Source organism: Hipposideros armiger, unplaced genomic scaffold (genome assembly GCF_001890085.2).
Source record: "Hipposideros armiger isolate ML-2016 unplaced genomic scaffold, ASM189008v1 scaffold_46, whole genome shotgun sequence".
NCBI lineage: Eukaryota > Metazoa > Chordata > Mammalia > Chiroptera > Hipposideridae > Hipposideros > Hipposideros armiger.
The window spans coordinates 3,736,421-3,753,893 of NW_017731396.1; the positions used below are offsets into that span (position 1 = coordinate 3,736,421).

Genomic DNA, 17,473 nt, shown 5'->3' on the forward strand with positions numbered 1-17,473 from the left:
GCTCAAAGCCCAGCTACGACCACCTGGAGCCCTCCCCCCACACCCCCGCTCACCCCGGAGCCAACTTTTTCCAAGCCCAGTGCATTCAGAGCTCCAAGGGGAACTAAGAGCAGAACATCTGGGAGCTACAGCCTCTCGTCACCATACTCCCCAAGTGTCCAGAATCATACAGTTCAGGGCAAAAAGTGGGGCCATGCTTCTGCCCTAAGCTGGAAGGTAAGCAAAATTAATGAGGAGCTTTTTAAAAGCTTCTGAGGGCCGGCCGAGTGGCACGTTGGTTAAGAGCTGGCTTGGGATGCCAGCTCTGAGCAGCAGGTTCCCGGTTTGGATCCCACGTGAGGGCCAGTGACGCTGCGCTCTCTACAGCTAAGATGGTGAACAACATCTTGACCTTGAGCTGGGCTTCTATGAGTCGCCAGCAACGGCATAGGCTGCAGTGAGCTACCGTGAGCTGCCCTGAGTGGCCATCCAATGGCCGGCAACCGATCTGCCTCACCCGGGAAGAGTGCAATGATAATACCAACATGGGCCAGTGACGCGATGTCCTCCACAACTAGACTGAAGAACAAAAGGACAGCAACTTGTCCGTTCCCCTTCCCTGATTCCCCAACGCTGTTCCTCTCCCTCAATTCCCCAATAAAATCTTAATAAATAAATAAATAAAAGCTTCTGAACCCCCCGTCTGAAAGCAGATGCCCACAGACAAGGAGCAAGAAGCCCGAGGTCAGAGACCGCCCCCCCTCACCAGATGGTTCCACACCCCCAACCAGATGGCTCCCAAAGACATTCTTTTCTTCTCATCAAGCACAGACCACTTGACTGAAGGTGGCAGAGCTTTTCTAGATTCAAAGAACTGGGGAACAAGAATAGTTTTGCTGTCACTCAGATTCAAATTATCCACAGCACTTGCCCAACTAGCACAGCGAGGTGCATTCCCAACACATCCCATCACTGGTGTCTCGTGAAGGACGAGGGGACAGTCGGCTGTGGGAGCGATTCTCATCCCGCACAACTGAATGTTACTGGCACCGCCCTCTTGTCTTAGGCTGCAGCGAGGTCAGAGGACAACCTTTGCAGGGAGAGTGGTGTAGGGCTCTTCGAAACTCAGCCCCTTCCTTCACCATCCCAGAATTCCATCTGCTGGCTTGAGCTCTGACAGTCTCAGATCACAGGTGAATTCGCGGTGTACGGTGGCCACGTGAGGGGAAAGAAAGCTGCACCCCCATGGCTCCTTGACCTCGCTGAACACCCCAACAAAACCAACGTTACTCAATTCCCTCAGCTACATCTCCAACAACCAAGAAGCTCTCACCCAGCAGGCGAGAATAAGCACCCGGTAAGGAGCACGTGCGTGGGCTGGGACCTGTGCACACAACACAGCCATGTTGAACTTGAAACCAAGTCAGGGACTCACTGACACCCCGGAAACCTCACAACTCAGTAAAGATTCATCAGTACAGGGCAGACAGCTGTCACAAAGTCATCCTGCTGAGACAATCTGCATGTACTGATGTGCTTGCTGACAACAGGGAGAAACGATCAAGTGCTCGGGGGTGCTGGCAGCCTGCGCGTGGGGAAAGGCAGCGGCAAACAGTGGGCAGGCCCAGCGGTGGTCCCCGCCACACTCATCAAGGCTGGAGCCAGGACTCCACACAGTGGTGTACCCACCTTCTCAAATCACCCCATCGTCTTTGCTCGCAAGCCACCCTGAAAATGAAATGATAAGACAGGCTCATCCACAGTGAGGTCCTGGAATAAAGCCCATCCGCCACCTCATGCCATTACAGCACCGAGCTGCTGGGCTAAATGCATGGAGACAGGTGACCAGCTGAAGGGAACCACAGGCTGAGCTGAGGGAGGCCAGCAGTGGTCAGAAAGACAAACTGACCCAGACAGAGTACAGCAACCAGACACAGAACAGCTCTGCTCTCAACAAAAGCACCTGGGCAGCCTAGAAAGCAAAGGCCTACAGTAGCCCAGTGGCAGTCACTTCTGAAAATCCAAGGCCTGTCTTCACATGAACATCCTGTGAAAGACAATCTCTTCCATTCTCACGAGCTGCAGAGCTATCAGCAGTGTCATCTTTAGGCCAGAAGGACACTGAGGCATATCTATATCCTCACTCATAGATGAAAAACTAGGAACCCTAATTAAACTGTAAGAATTCTGAAGAGTCCAGAATAGACCCATGCTCACAGTCAACTGATTTTTGACAAAGAGGCCAAGGTAATTCTATGGGGAAAAGATAATCTTTACAACAATTGTGCTGAGACAACTGATCTCCACAGGGGGGAATGGACTTCAACCTTACACCACATACAAAAAGGAACTCAACCTGAACAAAAAAGCAAAAATGATAAAGCTTTTGTAAGAAAAGAGAAAACTCAAAGAAAATCTTTGCAACCTTGGGAGTAGGAAATGACAGCTGAAAATACAAAAAAACATAAACCATAAAAGGAAAAAAATTGACTGGAATGGACATCATCAAAATTTTAAACGTTTGCTTTTCAAAAGGCACTGTCTAGAAAATGAAAGGCAGGCCATCATCGGCTGGGAGAAAATATTTGCAAAATATGTATGTGATAAAGGACTTAAAACCAGAATATATGGACTTCTTACAATTCACTAATAAAAAGACAAACAACATGATTTTTAAAATGGGCAAAAGATTGGAAGAGACACTTCACAAAAGACATATGAATGGCCAAAGCACCTGAAAATATGCCTGACACTGTCAGCTATTAGCGAAATACAAATTAAAGGTACAGTGAGATTCTATGACATACACATCAGAATGGCTAAACTTAAAAACTGACAACACCAAGTGCTGGAAAGGACGTGGAGCAACTGAAACGCTCATATATTGCTGTTGGGGATGTAAAATGGGGCAGCCATTTTGGAGAATCTGACAATTCCTTACAAAGTTACACATACAGCTAAGGTGTGACCGAGGCCTTCCACTCCTAGGTATTTACCTGAGAGAAAGGAAAGCATATCTGCACAAAGACGTATGTTCAGGGCAGCACTGTTCCTAATAGCCCCAAACTGGACACTGGTCAATGGATAAACAAACTGTGGCACATCCATAAAAAGGGGGGGGAGGGGAGTCGGGGACACTTGATAGAAACATGCATAGCTCACAAAGTCTAAGATATTTACTACCTGGTCCTGTATGGACGGATGGATGGATGTGTGATGGTAAAGAAACCAGACACAAAAGACTACACGCTGTGTGATTCCATCTACATGAAATTTTCTAAAAGGCAGAGCTTCGGTGACAGAGAGCAGGCTGCTAGTTGACAGGAACCGAAACTTGGGGAGAGGGCTGACGTAAAGGACACAAAGAAACTTTTCGGGGTGATGGAAAATGTCTTCTATATTGTGACTGTAGCGTTGGTTACATACGTTATGACTCATTTGTACAACTCATCAAATTATACACTTAAAAAAGATTAATCTTATTGTGTGTAAATTTTACTTCAAAAAAGCTGATTAGAAAGAAAAAAATTAAGAGGAATCCAGGAACATAAAACTGCCGTACGACCTAGCAATTCCCTCCTAGATCGCCACCCAAGAGGAATGAAAACTTACGTCCATGCAAGACTTGCACACAAATGTTCTCTAGAGCAGACTCATGTTAGCCCAAACTGGAGACGACCTAAATGTCTACCAGTGGGTGACCCGGCAGACAAGATGTGCTCCATCCACGCAATGACTACTACTCAGCAACAGAAAGAAATGAAGCCCTGACACATGCTACGACCTGGAGGAACCTCAGTGACATGCGGCGGTAACAAGGGATCACAGATTATATGATTCCATTTTCTTGAATTGTCCAGAAAAAAGGAAAGTGATCATGGTTATCTGGGGCTGGAGGTGACACTAACAGTAAAATGGGCACGAAAGATCTTAGTTGGGGGACAGAAGTGCTCTGAAACTGATTTAAGATTGTACTACTCAGTGAAGTTACTTAAATATCATTGAATTGTACACTTGAAATGGGCGAGTTTTCTGATACATAAATATACTTCAATAGCTTTGTTTAAAAAATAATTTTTAAAAAAGAAGGGTCAAGACACAGACCCGTGCACATATAAGCAACTGATTTTTGATAAAGGGACAAGTCAATGGGGAAGGATAATCTTTTGAACATGTGGTGCTGGCACAACTGGATATCCACATAGGGGAACATAAGCTTGACCTCCTTACTCCACACACAGACTCAAAATAAGAATGCATCAGCGGTCTCAACATTAAAGCGAATGCTGTAAAACTCCTAGAAGAAAACACAGGGGACAATCTTTCCAAGTTGGGGTGAGCAAAGATTTCTTAGGACGCAAAGACCATGAATTGTAAAAGAAAGAGAAAGATAAATGGGTGTGATCAAATTTAAAATCTTCTGGTTTTCAAAAGGCAATGTCAAGAAGAAGAAGAAAAAAAGGCCACAGGCTGGGGGGGAATACTAACAATACACATATTTGACGAGAACCTAAATCCAGAATACTTAAAGAACTCCTCCAACTTAATAAGACAATTAAAAATGGGCAAAAGATTGGGACAGACACTTACACTTCACAAAAGAATATATGCAAATGACAACAAGCACATAAAAAGATGCTCAATATTATCAGTCATCACAGACATGTAAACCACTATGAGATACCATTACACAGGCATTAAAATTGCTAAAATTAAAAAGATTGAGAATATCAACTGTTAGCAAGGCTATGTAGCCAACTATTGGGTTGTCGGAAAAATCATGACGCATTTTTGCAATGAAAAACAGGAAAAATATGTCATGACTTTTCCGACAACCCAATAGAACGCTCGTACACTGCTGATGGGTATGTAAAATGGTACAACCACTTTGGAAAACAGTTTGGTGGTGTTTTATAAAGTTAAACTTACTCTTCACATATGACCTTGTAATTCCACTCCTGGGCATTTACCAAAGAGAAATAAAAACATACAAGGCTCGTACAAGAATATTCACAAGAGCTTTATTCGTAATAACTCAAAGCTGCAAACGGCCCGAAGCCCATGAACTGGTGAATGGATAAACAAACGGATGCGTCCATACCATGCAGCACCGCCCAGTAATAAAAAGCAGCTTCTGATCCGCACAACAGCTTGGATGAATCTCAAAAACACTATGCTGAGAGAAAGAAACCAGACGCGAAAGAGTACATACTGTATGATTCCATTTATATCCAACTCTAGGAAAGATAAGTCTAATCAGAGCAACAGAAAAAGGGCTGCGGTGGCCCCAGGGTTGCCGGGCTAGGACCGGCTGGGAACGGGGCACAATGGAACCTTTGAGGGTATCAGAGGAAATGTTTCACAGTGCGGCGATGGCCACACGAGTGCACACTTGTCAAAACTCAAATCATACATCTAAAATTGGTGCATTTTACTTTATGTAAATTATACCTCAAGAAAGCTGATGTTTAAAAAAGACTGTTCAGAATTAAGAGAGAGAGAGAGAAAAAGAGATAAGGGAAGTCAGCAGCAATTGGGAACACTACCCAGCAGGGTGGGTTCTAAGCTCTCTCTGCTCAGTGAGAAGCTGAGACCAAGGGAAGACGCAAGACCTATGAATTCTCATTCAGCTTTTTAAAAGGCACCCTGTAATATTGGATACATACAAAAGCATATAACATTTATATAAGTTATGAAGCATGATAAGGCAATTAGCAATCCTGAACCCACCTGTTTTACCAGCTAAAACTTTCCAAATACCATGTGTGCCTCTCCACCCAGAGTTAACCATTATCCTGAATTTAGTGTTTATTCTAACTCAAACTTTCTATGGAACATGAAAAGCTGGGGACGTGCATCATCAGAACAAGGACTGTATTTCTCAGCCTCCCTTCAGGCAGGTAAGGCCATGTGACTGAGTTCCAGCCAATGGGGAGAGAGGGGAAGTGATGTGGGAAATTTCGAGGACGTGTTCTTAGAACGGGGCTTACCCTTCTCCTTTCTTCCCCCATTCTTGCGGGTTGGACAGCAGAAGTGACAGTTGGGGCTGGAGCTCGATCCCTGATGATCACAGAGCCTGGACTGCCTACATTCACATAACGGAGAGACAGGCTTCTGTTCTGTTTAAGCCACTTTTCTTTGGGGTTTCCTGTTGTTTCTTGCAGAACTTTAAAAAACTAACACAGGCTGCACTGGCAGCACAGCCATGATCCTACCTACCACCAACACCACAGACTTTCAGGGCCGAGAACCCCGCGGAAAGGATCCGTTCCCTGGGTTCTCTCCCGCAACACGTGCCCATAGGTTGCATGTCCACAGGTAGCACTTCCTTGGCACCCACAGGGCACCACACTGGGTATGACACAAAGCAAACCAAACGGGCAGGGTGGTGGCCCTTGAGAAGCTGCTGTTCTAAACCAGTCACAAGGACAACAGGAGAAAAATACAATTTCCTCAAAAATTAGAGAAATACTTTCTTCATATACAAACCAGTAACTTGTATGTAGCAAAAAGTGAGGTGTGTGTGCGGAACCAGCCGGGAGACATGGAAGAGACTTCCCATTCCCTGGTGCCTTTCCTCACACACACACACCGCCCCGCCCCAGGCCTTGGCTGTACGCTCTGCACAGAGATACTCTCCTTTCTGCCCCAGGGCCAGCCAAGGTCAAGCCCTGCCTCCTCCCTCAGGCCTCCCTCCCCTAAGACTAGCACTCTTGGAGTTTCCTTTGTTGGAAAATTCTGAAAGCTCCCACCACACAGGGGGCATGGGTTAGCCTTGCTGCACCCTCCAAGCACCGGGACGGACCTCTGCATTCATGGGTGGCCTCCTGCAGGCAAGGCTTGTCCTCTGCTTCTGCAGCGGGCACATCCCAGTCCAGCACACAGCAGGCTCCCGCAGCTGATGGTATCACACGACAGCCTTTCAGGTCTGAAGCACATTTCCATCACCTTTATCCATTCAACAAGTATTTCTAGAACACCTGCTAAGTTACAGCCTCAGGTCATAGAGTAAAAAAAAAAAAAAAAAGTCTCTGAGCTCAAGGAACTCACAGTTGAACAGGGAAGACAGTGACTAAACAATTCAGAGTAGGGGAGGTGGGGGGCGGGGGCTGAGTGCCAAGGGGAGCTGCTATCGAATGCAAGCATCTGAGAGGTCGACCTCCTGCAGCTGACCCCAGCCCTGAAGAGCAGCAATGAGCCAGCCAGGCAGAGAAGAGCGCGTGGACCACTGCCTCACCCAACACACTCCCAGGCGCCTTCCCCACGTCCCCACAGCATCTGCTCAGAAGATACAAACCATGTTCACATTAGCCTAAGAATACCACAGTCACACAGGGAGCACGGCCTCAAAAATATCAGATGGTGCAGTTCAAAGTAAAACACTCCACGTGCTTCAGACTCACCCCCACCAGGTGATGACCTGGCTGCCGCCTGCCTCTCGCCACCTCATCTCACAGCCGCTCTGAAAACACAGCGTGGTGTCATGCCCGGGTGCCTGGGCCTGGGTGCTGTCGTCCATCCTGCCTGCTCACTGAACCGATCCTCCCCCCAGGTCCGTTAACCGTCTCCTGCTACCTGAAGCACCCCTTCACCTCGTCTGGGCCACCGTCCTCACCTGGGCCAAGCTCACAGGCACTGCTGTGTTTGCTTACCTGCCTTTCCTAGGCAACAGGAGCAGCTGGAGAGAGTGGCTAGCTAGGCCATGTTAGTCCTTTCATCCCAGGGGTCTAGCACAGAGCCAGGCACACAGCAGGTATTCAATAATAAATGCTCAGCGAGTTATGACAATCAAGGGTAAGTGTATGTTACTAAACAGGGCTGTACGAGAAACACACCGGGAAAGAACGCACGCTCCCTCACGATTTCGAATGCAATGTCAAAACCTTTCCCCAACCTCAGACATTTACATCCCATTTTAGGAGGCAACTGAAGTTACAGGTCAGTCTTTGAAAGGCCGAAATTGTTTATCAACGACAGTGGAGGGAAAATAAGTCTAAGAAAAAATTATTATCCTACAAACTGCACACTGGCCCTGCCTATATCTCAAAGCTACCTTGCTTCTTGTCTCTCCGGGAGGAAAGAAGAAAAATCAGTGTGGAATGAATCAATCAAGCAAGCATCTATCAGGACTCTCGGTTCAGGAATGTGCTAGGCAGGACGCGCGCACGCGCGCGCGCGCGCACACACACACACACACACACACACACACACACACGCTGATTCCTGCTTCCAAGTCGAACACAAAACCAAAATGGGAAGCAGAGGGTGTCAAATTTCCTCTCCAGCTTTGGCCAGGCTTTTCCTCAGCTCTATCCACCTTCCTTTTAAACTGTGACAATACTGGTCTCTTCTCACACCAGGTGACACCCGGCTTCCCCTTGGTGTCAACCTGCTACCGCTCTCACAAAGCCTTCTATGACTTCTCTAGCTCTCTTTTCTGTATTCTTGTGGAATTCCTTGTCAGTATAATTAATTTGGGCACGAAATCACATCTTGTATTATCCTTTTCTTAAGAGTTCATCTGATCTCCCAGAGAGCCTGTGAGATTCTTAAAGATCATATTTGGACTCTCACGATACTGTACTAAGCACTCAGTAGGTGCTTAATAAACACTGATGCACTGAAGATGCTGGCAGGCCTTCCTGTTCTCTTTGCGGCCGCCGGTATTTACTAACAGCTCAAGGTCAACCACATTCACCAAAGAGCAAATATCAGAAGAGGCGCCGAGAGGGACATCTGTCACCAGGCGGGAGGACCAGCACGTCCAGAGGTGACAATTTGGGAGCACTGCCTTTGGAGCTGAGCCCAGAGGAGCCCATTTTCCAGGCTTGGGCTCTGAGACAGAATGTCCTTAAAAAGCCAAGAAGTGGGAAGAGAAGGGCTGCCCGAGCTCCAGATGTCGAGTCGGCAGAGCACACAGAGTGGAGGCTATAAATCCCTCCCAGGACGCAGACAATGCCTCGGTGACGGGCATGCAGATTGCACACCTAGTTCAGAAACTCCCCTGAGTTTGCTTGTAATTAAGGGGGTTAGAAAGGTAAAAAAAATATATAAACCCAATTAATCATTTAAATATTTAAAGTCAGGCTTTTTTTCCTCACTCCGGGATTAGTATATTTCATAACGCCAGCAGCAGACAGCCCGGGTTTTTACTGGGGTTCATTTTAGAGCGTGTTTAAACTAGTCAGATTGAGTGATGCTTCCAGCAACTAATCGCATGTCAAATAAAAGATATTTTATGTAATAAATTACCGCTACAAGTAATTCAAATGTCATTTATCAGTTTTATTATCAGTCAGGCAAAGTCTTCTTTCTCTATATTAATCAAAATCAAGCTTTTTTTTTTTTTGGAGCAGTTTTGACACCTCTTGGCAAAAGTACAGAAGTGAAGCGGTAGGGTCACCCCGGAGCTGAAAGCAGCAGGGTAGCAGTGCAGGCGACAACTAAAAACTCCAGGTATTTAAAATGGCCATGACCATTGTTTTTATACTAGCGTCAAAGCGGGAAGGAGTCTGTCTCTGAGAAGATGTATTTTATTTTTAGGGCTGGGAGACTCTTAAAAATACTCCTACCTAAATACCTAACCGGGTAATGCTTTTTCTCAGCTGGACAGGAGAATGATTTATGGGGACCCAACTGCCCCTCCCCACCCCATTCTTTTGCCTCTTTCAGAAGTTTAACCCTTTGTGTCTCCTGAAAGCAGGCAAAAACGCAGGCTGTTTTAGGCCAACTCTGTGACCGACCACAACACCTTGTTCTGAGCAAGGAGTTTCCAAGTAGCCGAGAGACCTGTTTGATATTAGGCCATGGAGGAAACAGCTGGACTAGGACAGCTGTGCATCTCAGAAACGTCTGCACCCCAGCTGCCACCGCACGTCCTCAACAAATCCCATTAAACGGCGGGGCCAGGGCCACAACTAAAGAAAAAGTGTGGAGACTTGGCCTTTGGTGAAGAAGCAACTCAGAGTGTGTTTAGTGACCCAAAGCAAACACCAAAATGGATGGCAAAGAACGCTGGCAGGAAAGAGGCATGGGTCCTGGGCTGACAACGAGCGGCGACTGGCTCAGCAGCACCAACACGAGGTACCACGAGGCGCTGTTTCTCTGGTCTCAGCGGTCATGTGACGCCAGCGGTCTGTTAGACAGGGCGACCACGGGTGACAGCAGCTTGAGGTGTGTCAGCTGGCCTCACCCATTCAGCCTGATCCAGAAAGCAAAGGAAAGGAGGGCTCTACATGAGATCTGAGACACGCAAGGCGGATTCTAACCCGCTGCCCGGCCCCTGCACCATCTACACCCTGAGCTCGCCTCCCCAGCTGTGGCGGAGACAGGGACAGGGACAGTGACGTGAGGGCCTGAGGGCCGCAAGGGAGCTCCAGACCACGTGGTGGGGTCAAAACAAGTCTGGCATTTTAAATGACGTCTTTTAAAAGTCTGGTATCTTATACTCTCTTAAATCATGTTTTGGAAAAAATATGTAACTTCTGAGGCCGATGATTAAAATGAAGACAATCATAGAAAAGGCATTTTGAAAGACAACAGAACCAAGGCTGAGTTACGCTAAAGACACAAAACTGAGTGATTGTCCACTGCTTTGGAGTCAATTTTAACCTTTTTAAACTCTGTACAAGTGACTTAAAGAAGGGGTTCTGGCTATATTTTGGAGGTGTACATTTATTACTAGTTTGAAGAACCTTTATTCCTAAAATAGCTTTCATTTAAAAACAACAAAGCCTCCTGTGGGTCATGGTCTCCTGTAATAATCAACTTTAAAAAACAACATTAGGAGGCGAGTACTGCCAGTGGGCGAACGAGGAGGCGCTGCTCACGAGCCACGTCCGTCTTCTTAGTGAAACCGTAACGCGCACAAGCACCGATACAGGAAAGTGGGAACTGAACCAGTGCGTACTTTTACAGATGGGTTTGTAACCCACATAGTGACACAGTGCAATAAACTCATTCATTCTGGTCCCTTGTCTCTTCTTAAACCTTTGTCACATACCCAAAAGTGTGTGTGGAAGGGGCTTTGGACGTGTCACATTCTTTTGGGAAAACCCAAGCGCCGCCCGGCTACTCCTTCTCCCAGTTTGCTGAGTCTAGGAGATGGGAAGCACCGCTCTTTGGCAGAACTCGGGGATCCCAGTCAGTGGAAAGCAGGGGTTTGCGAAGGTGACTTACTGTATGGCTGAGAAATGAGGTGAGGGGGCTGGACAGGAACCACCTGTGTGGCTGGGCCCAAGGACGCAGGCTCGTCAGCCGCCGTGCCGGACTGCTGGAAAGCCAGATCGATCTCTTCCTCCGTCAGCCCTGGGGGAGAAGAGCACATAATTGCAGGTAAGTACCTTTTGCCACTGTCCATGGTTGCTACGAAATCTGCATTGAGAAAGGACCTTGAGAGCCACAGAACGCCTGACATCCTGGGAAGATGCCTGCCCGATTTCGGATTCTCTGGAACCTCTCTCAGTTGCAATTTAACCTTAAGCGACAGAATATTAGCCTCAACACTGCTTCCAAATGTGGCTCATTCAATTTCCTTAATTTATCCTTGAGTTTATTGCTGCTTTTGAAGTCGCTCAGTACTGCAATTCTCCATTCTTCCCCCGAAAACAGATACCATCAACTGCAAATGTGGCTCATTTTAATCTGTAATGGTGTTAAAAAAAGAGGGGAAAAAACTAACAATAATGCATGAAAACAGACAGGGAAACAAAAAACTAATTATTGGGTGAGACGACTAATTAGTCTAGATCGTTTCCGAAGACGGGAATAATTTGCTTTATTTTATGACAAATGCAGAAATAAAAAGAAAAATCAGGACTGACTGTGATTAGTATGAATGGGATATAGAATGTAAAGAAGAAAATAAAACAAGAAAACAGATCAAAACAAGGCCAGGCCCAAACTTTCAGACGATTATTACTCTAGCCTATCATAGGCTGCCTATATCGCCTTTGGCTAGTTTTTCTTTTTCCCTTTTTTTCTTTTAATCTTCCTGACATTCTAACTCACACTGCGCACGGGACATCAGGAAATAGCAGGGCGCCATCTGCAGTGGCTACAGCACGTGGAGAGGATTTGCTCATGGAGGAACACAAGGCAAGTGAAAAGCCCATGAAGACCACATCTCCAGCGGGCACGTCGCTGGAGTGTTTTCAGTGGCTCTGATGCAGCCTGGGGACATTGGCTCTATGGGAAGCGGATGGGGGCACCGACCAACCCGAAGAATGGGAACGAAGCACGAAGCACGGCGCACAGGGTGAGAAAAACTTCCCCACAGGCCAGCGCAGGAAGTCCCGGTGCGCGTGCGCCACTGTGTTCTAGCCGCCAGAGTGGCAAGGCAGGCGGGAGGTCACAGCTAGTCCGCAGAAGACCACTCCGGCCGGCCCACGCCGTTCCGGGAATCCTCACATCCCGTCCAGCCGCAACACAGAGCTTTTACACCAGAGCCGGGAGCTTTTCCACATCTGGTCGGCAGCCTCCATGGGAGGCCCACAGCGTGGTGATATTTGCTCCTGGGGGTGGAGGGAGCACAAGGAGGTTCTGAGGGTCAGCATCTTCCAAAGCCTGGTGCCTCGCGCTCTGTGCCAAGGGGCTAACAGACAGAGCACATTAACGCTCTAAGCACAGCGCGGCCTGCACCGCACCGGCATGTGAGCTGGCTGCAGCCCTCCCTCAAACTTTTCGGGCCCCACCGCAAGCGGTCAAGGGAGAATGCCTGAGCCATTCTAGGGGGGCCCTGGACCCCTTGTCCTCCCTCTGCGCTTGGCAGTTGAGAGCGGACCCCATTTAACACTGTAGCCATTCGTCTCCAGGCTCAGCAGGGTGGAGTCAGCCCGGCCACACCTCGGGGAAGCCTGAGAGTGCCGGGCAGGCCCTGAGCGCCCCAGGTTCTCAGCAGCTTGATGGGCAGATGAAAAGCCTGCCTCGGCACAGAGAGGGCCGCTGACTGGCGCCTGCTTATACCTTCCAGACACAAAGGCTAAATCTGAGTGCGGGGGCTAGACGGGGGCGTCCCTCCTCCCAAGTCCCCAGCTTGCTGCAAAGGGGTCGCTTTACCACCTCCCCTCCCAAGAACAGGACAGGACACACAGAAGAGCCAGGGAAAAGCAGAGGACGTTTCCTCCAAGCGTGGGCCAGCCACTCCTCCTCACAAGAAGGGGAACCCCTTTCAAGGTTCCAGGAGGACAGACACTGCTGTAACCAGTTCGCTCGCAATCAGCCACGAGAGAAGAGGGCAGCACATGCGACGTCAGCACAGGCGGATGGTCACTGGTACACTACGGAATTTTATAAACCTGGTGGTTCGTGCGCCTTGTCAGCCGCTGGCTGCAAATGAGGATAATTTTCCCAAAAGGAGCATTCAGTTGCATTCTCATTTTCCCTTTTGGCTCTTTCAAATATAAACAAGTACGGTAATGTTTAACGCTGGGGAAATATACAGTAAGTTACAGGCTGAGCTGCGGCCCCGAGCGCTGGAGCTGGTTAAAGGGACAGGACTCCCTGCCCACTGTTCTTGCCCTCTGGCCCTGAGCTTTGACGAAGCCTATTTTCCTAATAAAACATGTTCCTTGCATTATTGCAGCCGGGCCCACCAGCAAGGCCCCAGTTTAAAGGGCATGAGCACATCCTTCCAAGCTCTCGTTTTCCCGAGACCTTATCATTTGATGCTCTGAATTTACACTGGCTGCGATTCTGATATTCCCAGTTCTTCGCAGAGTCAGGATTTTGATTTAGTTACATAAAGTGAATCATTTTTCTTCTCTTAAAAAAAAATAAGCATTTTAATGATCTCACTGAATAATATAATTTCAGAGCTGGACCATTATCCCCACCATTGCCTTCATTTAACAGGTACAAAAACAACAAAAAAACCCGAGGCCCTAGGAGGGTGAAAACCCTGCCTCAAATCATGCTATCAATGGTTAGGGCATGGTACCCCTGGATGACAATGCAATGCTCTCGCCTCCAGCCTGGTGATTTCTCACAGTAGTAGTTACAAAACATCAAAGGGCAGATTGCAAAATGAAGCCTTAAGCCTTCAGTCTTGTGAAAGGTTTAGACGCGGCAAAGCTGTCTTCTCCCATCGCCACGCGGGCACCCCGTCCACAGGTAAGAGCCCGTGGGAGCTTTATCAGAACAACACAGGAACTTAACGCCTGGGTCCTGTCTGCCAGTGACACGTGGACCTTTTGAACATCACCGGGGTGACAAGGGTACAGCGACCTCGCCTCGTTCTAATATTCAACCCCCCAGTAAATCCAAAGGCCTCTCACAGACTGGTGCCTACGGTTCCCCAGTGTCCTCTTCCTCTGGAGTGTCCCCAGCTTAGAGGGGACTGACCAGGCTCAGGACCCTACCGGTCAATCACTCAAGTGATTCTCCTGGGAACTTTCGGAGACTGGGGGGGACGGGGGGGGGGTTTGTCTCTCTGAGAATTCGACCTTATCTACCAGTCCTCGCTCCAGGGGCTGAAAAGCCCTTGCCTTGAGAGAAGAGGTGCTACCATAGGACCCACACATAAGACATCCAGGTTCCCACCCACCCCCACCCCCAACCCCGCTGAGAGAAACACAGGAGAGCTTTGAGGGAGACCTTGCAGAATCCAAAAGGTTAAAAGGAATAATAAAGGAAACTGCCAATTGTAAGTGAATTATATTTGGCTCTGAAAGCTGAGGCACAGGCTATATTATAAAAGGCATCTTTCTGCGTTGTTTACCATCACCCTGACTAATGCAGACCTTTTTTTTTGTTTTAAATAATCTCATGCAAATTAGACACACACACTTCCTTCCCGTTGATTGCTATCTGCAAGGAATAATCTAACGGCAGAAGGACGAGCTAAGCAGAGTGGGAGCAAAGGGTATCACTGTCCTGTGGCAGGCAAACCTCCTCCCCTCCCCATCTGTCTCCTGCCTTCTTTAGCTGCTGCCTTTGGGAGAACTAGCCAATTTTAATAAAGCTTCAAATGTTGGGGTGTCAACTGCATAATCTGATAGCATGAGCACTGTGCATTCGGAGGTTCTTTCAGTAACCTCACCTTCCAAGAGCCACCAGCCCCTCCCCCACCTGTGACACTGACAATTAAAATACATTACTGATAGAGAGCAAGATGAAGAAAAGTCCCGCTCACTTACTCCATGCACTCGCTAGCTTCAGTCAAGAAGAGGAGAAAGGGACGAGGGGACTTGTCCAAGGTGAACAGGACGCCTGGCGCTGCAAGGCAGAGTGACATTTTATCTTTAAGGCCACAGCTGCCCGATCTGCAAAACTGAGGGCTTTCGGTTTAGACCCAACTGTGCAAATGCAGCTCCCAGCCCTGGGATCAGCCTGGACTTTCTGATCTCTCTGTTCTTGGGGATTCACTTCCCAAGCCAGCTGCCTTCCCAGGGAGCCATCAGCCAGAGTAAACGGCCGGCCAAACACTTCCCCCACACTTCCTCCAGGGTGGGATTCTCAGAAAGAACAGGCCAGTGAGAATGGCCTCTGGGCTGCCACACCTGCTTATTTTGTATCCCTTACAAAATAAACAAATTTGTTTTCTTTTTCTTAAGGTTTTGTTAAAATGCCAAAGAACCCAAACCATTTATTTTGTGAGCTGCAGCCTAAAGCCCATGCGCACAACGCCCCGCGGTCCTTTCCCAGATGCTGACAAACGGGCACTGGAAGGGCTAACTTTTTTCTGTGGGGCTGGCTGGGCGAGGGCTTCTCAGAAGAAGTAACCTCAACGTGTCGCCAGTGACCGCTCGGCACTGGCCCTGTGCAGGTGAAGCGGAAAGACGGGTGACAGCAGACAGCAGTTTTCTCTGCATGGCTCGGGGCAAACAACCACCAGGACAGCAGGGTCAGGAAGAGTTTGGAAATGAGCGCGACAATGAACGCCTGACAGCACCTTCCCGCCAGCCCAGCCCCAGGTTTGTAATAAAAACGTGCCCTCTGACTGGGATCGGGAAACAGGGCCAGAAGGCCAGTGGCAAAGGGCGGCAGTGGCGGGCTGGCCACTCACCACCTCTATTCACAGGGCTCGGGTGATTCATCTGGGACTCGCAGGGACCGAGCGGGGGGTCACCTCTCTCAGGACACGACTAGTTATCTCCCCGTGCACACTCTGGAAAGAGACGAGGCAGACAAGACAGCTGGCTAAAAATACTCCCCAAATTAAAAGAAAAATCAACTCGCAGAAAAGGTTAGGGGAGGGGAAAGGGGGGGAAAAAGTATTATTTTATTTTATTTTATTAACATTTTGTTGGAACAGTGGAGTACAATAAGGACTCTCGGAGCCTCTAAAAGTCGTTGGATGACCTGTAGACCCCTATTTCCCAGTGCCTTGTATAAAATTGAATTTTTTAAACATAAATTACACGTAATGACGACACTGTAAAAACTCACAGTAATGGAAAGCTGTGCTGTATTTCATTAGCCTGTATTATTCCGTGCCACCTGATCCAGCCGGGCCTTGTTTATGAGTTAGTGTGTTAGCAGATGCCGATGGAAGCATTTGCTTCGACCTTGCTCTTCTCATTGGGGCATGAAATTACGACGGCAGCACCTTGATATTACAGCCATAAATACAGTAAACTGCAAATTTAAGCCAACGGCTCCTATTGTCTCTGAACATAAAGCTGATCGGTATTTATTTAAAAGGAGAACAAAAAAAATATTATATATCACCTTGTTTATGGGGCCACCCCCACCCACCTTCTAATCCCCTCCCCCAGCCCCCCAACCTGTCTAATTCACTTGGTGAAAATATTAAGCAAACAAGCCAAATGCTCTCTTCTCTGTGGATTAACTATTCCTCAGCAGCAAAAACAGTTTTTGAGAAAACTTGCTCCAAATAGCATTAGCAGGAACTGAAAGAGTTTTTATAAAAATTCATCTGAGGACAGAGCTGGTTCCCACCACCCTGATACTGATATTTAAATTCAAGAGCCAGACACGAGACTTTCCCCTCTCCTAAAGGAGGAAAGTTCAAACAACAGGAGAAAAAGTTGCTGATGGTGCCCTGAAACGGAATGTCCTCTCGGTATCCTTCCAAAAATTGTTAGGTAGAAATGCTATTTCAAAAAGCAGCAAAACACTGCCTCCTGCCACCTAAGGAAAGAAAGAAAAATCTCTGACCAAGAATATAATTCTCACCTCAACCCAGGGAGCCGGGAGACCTCTCATTAAAAGTTGCACCAATCCCCTCCTTATCCCAGTGAACCATAAAGACAATATATCCTTTAAATACATTCAATGTGCATGAAAAATAAACACAAAGACAAAAGGACACTGGATAGCACCCAGCCACATCTCCTAGTATAAATCACCGAGTAAAAAGCCAGTGCGAAATGTATTACACAGCTAGCCCTAAGCCTGAGAACGCTGGCAGGCATGTGTCCCACTGGACATCTACAAGACAGGGCGGGTCTGCTTTCCTACCACCCGTGGAAGAGGATGCAGACGAGGGAGGTAAAAATTCAGCCACATCCAAGTCTGTAGGTTTCAAATGGTT

At 47.8% G+C, this 17,473-nt stretch overlaps 1 protein-coding gene across 1 annotated transcript in view; it reads right to left on the bottom strand.

Moving 5' to 3' along the window:
* PEX14 (peroxisomal biogenesis factor 14) overlaps positions 1 to 17,473 on the bottom strand; it is a 130,752-nt gene that overhangs the window by 15,816 nt on the left and 97,463 nt on the right. The window contains exon 4 of the mRNA XM_019639838.1: positions 11,158 to 11,286. Within this exon, the coding sequence (XP_019495383.1) occupies positions 11,158 to 11,286 (129 nt within the window). The remainder of the gene's footprint in view (positions 1 to 11,157; positions 11,287 to 17,473) is intronic.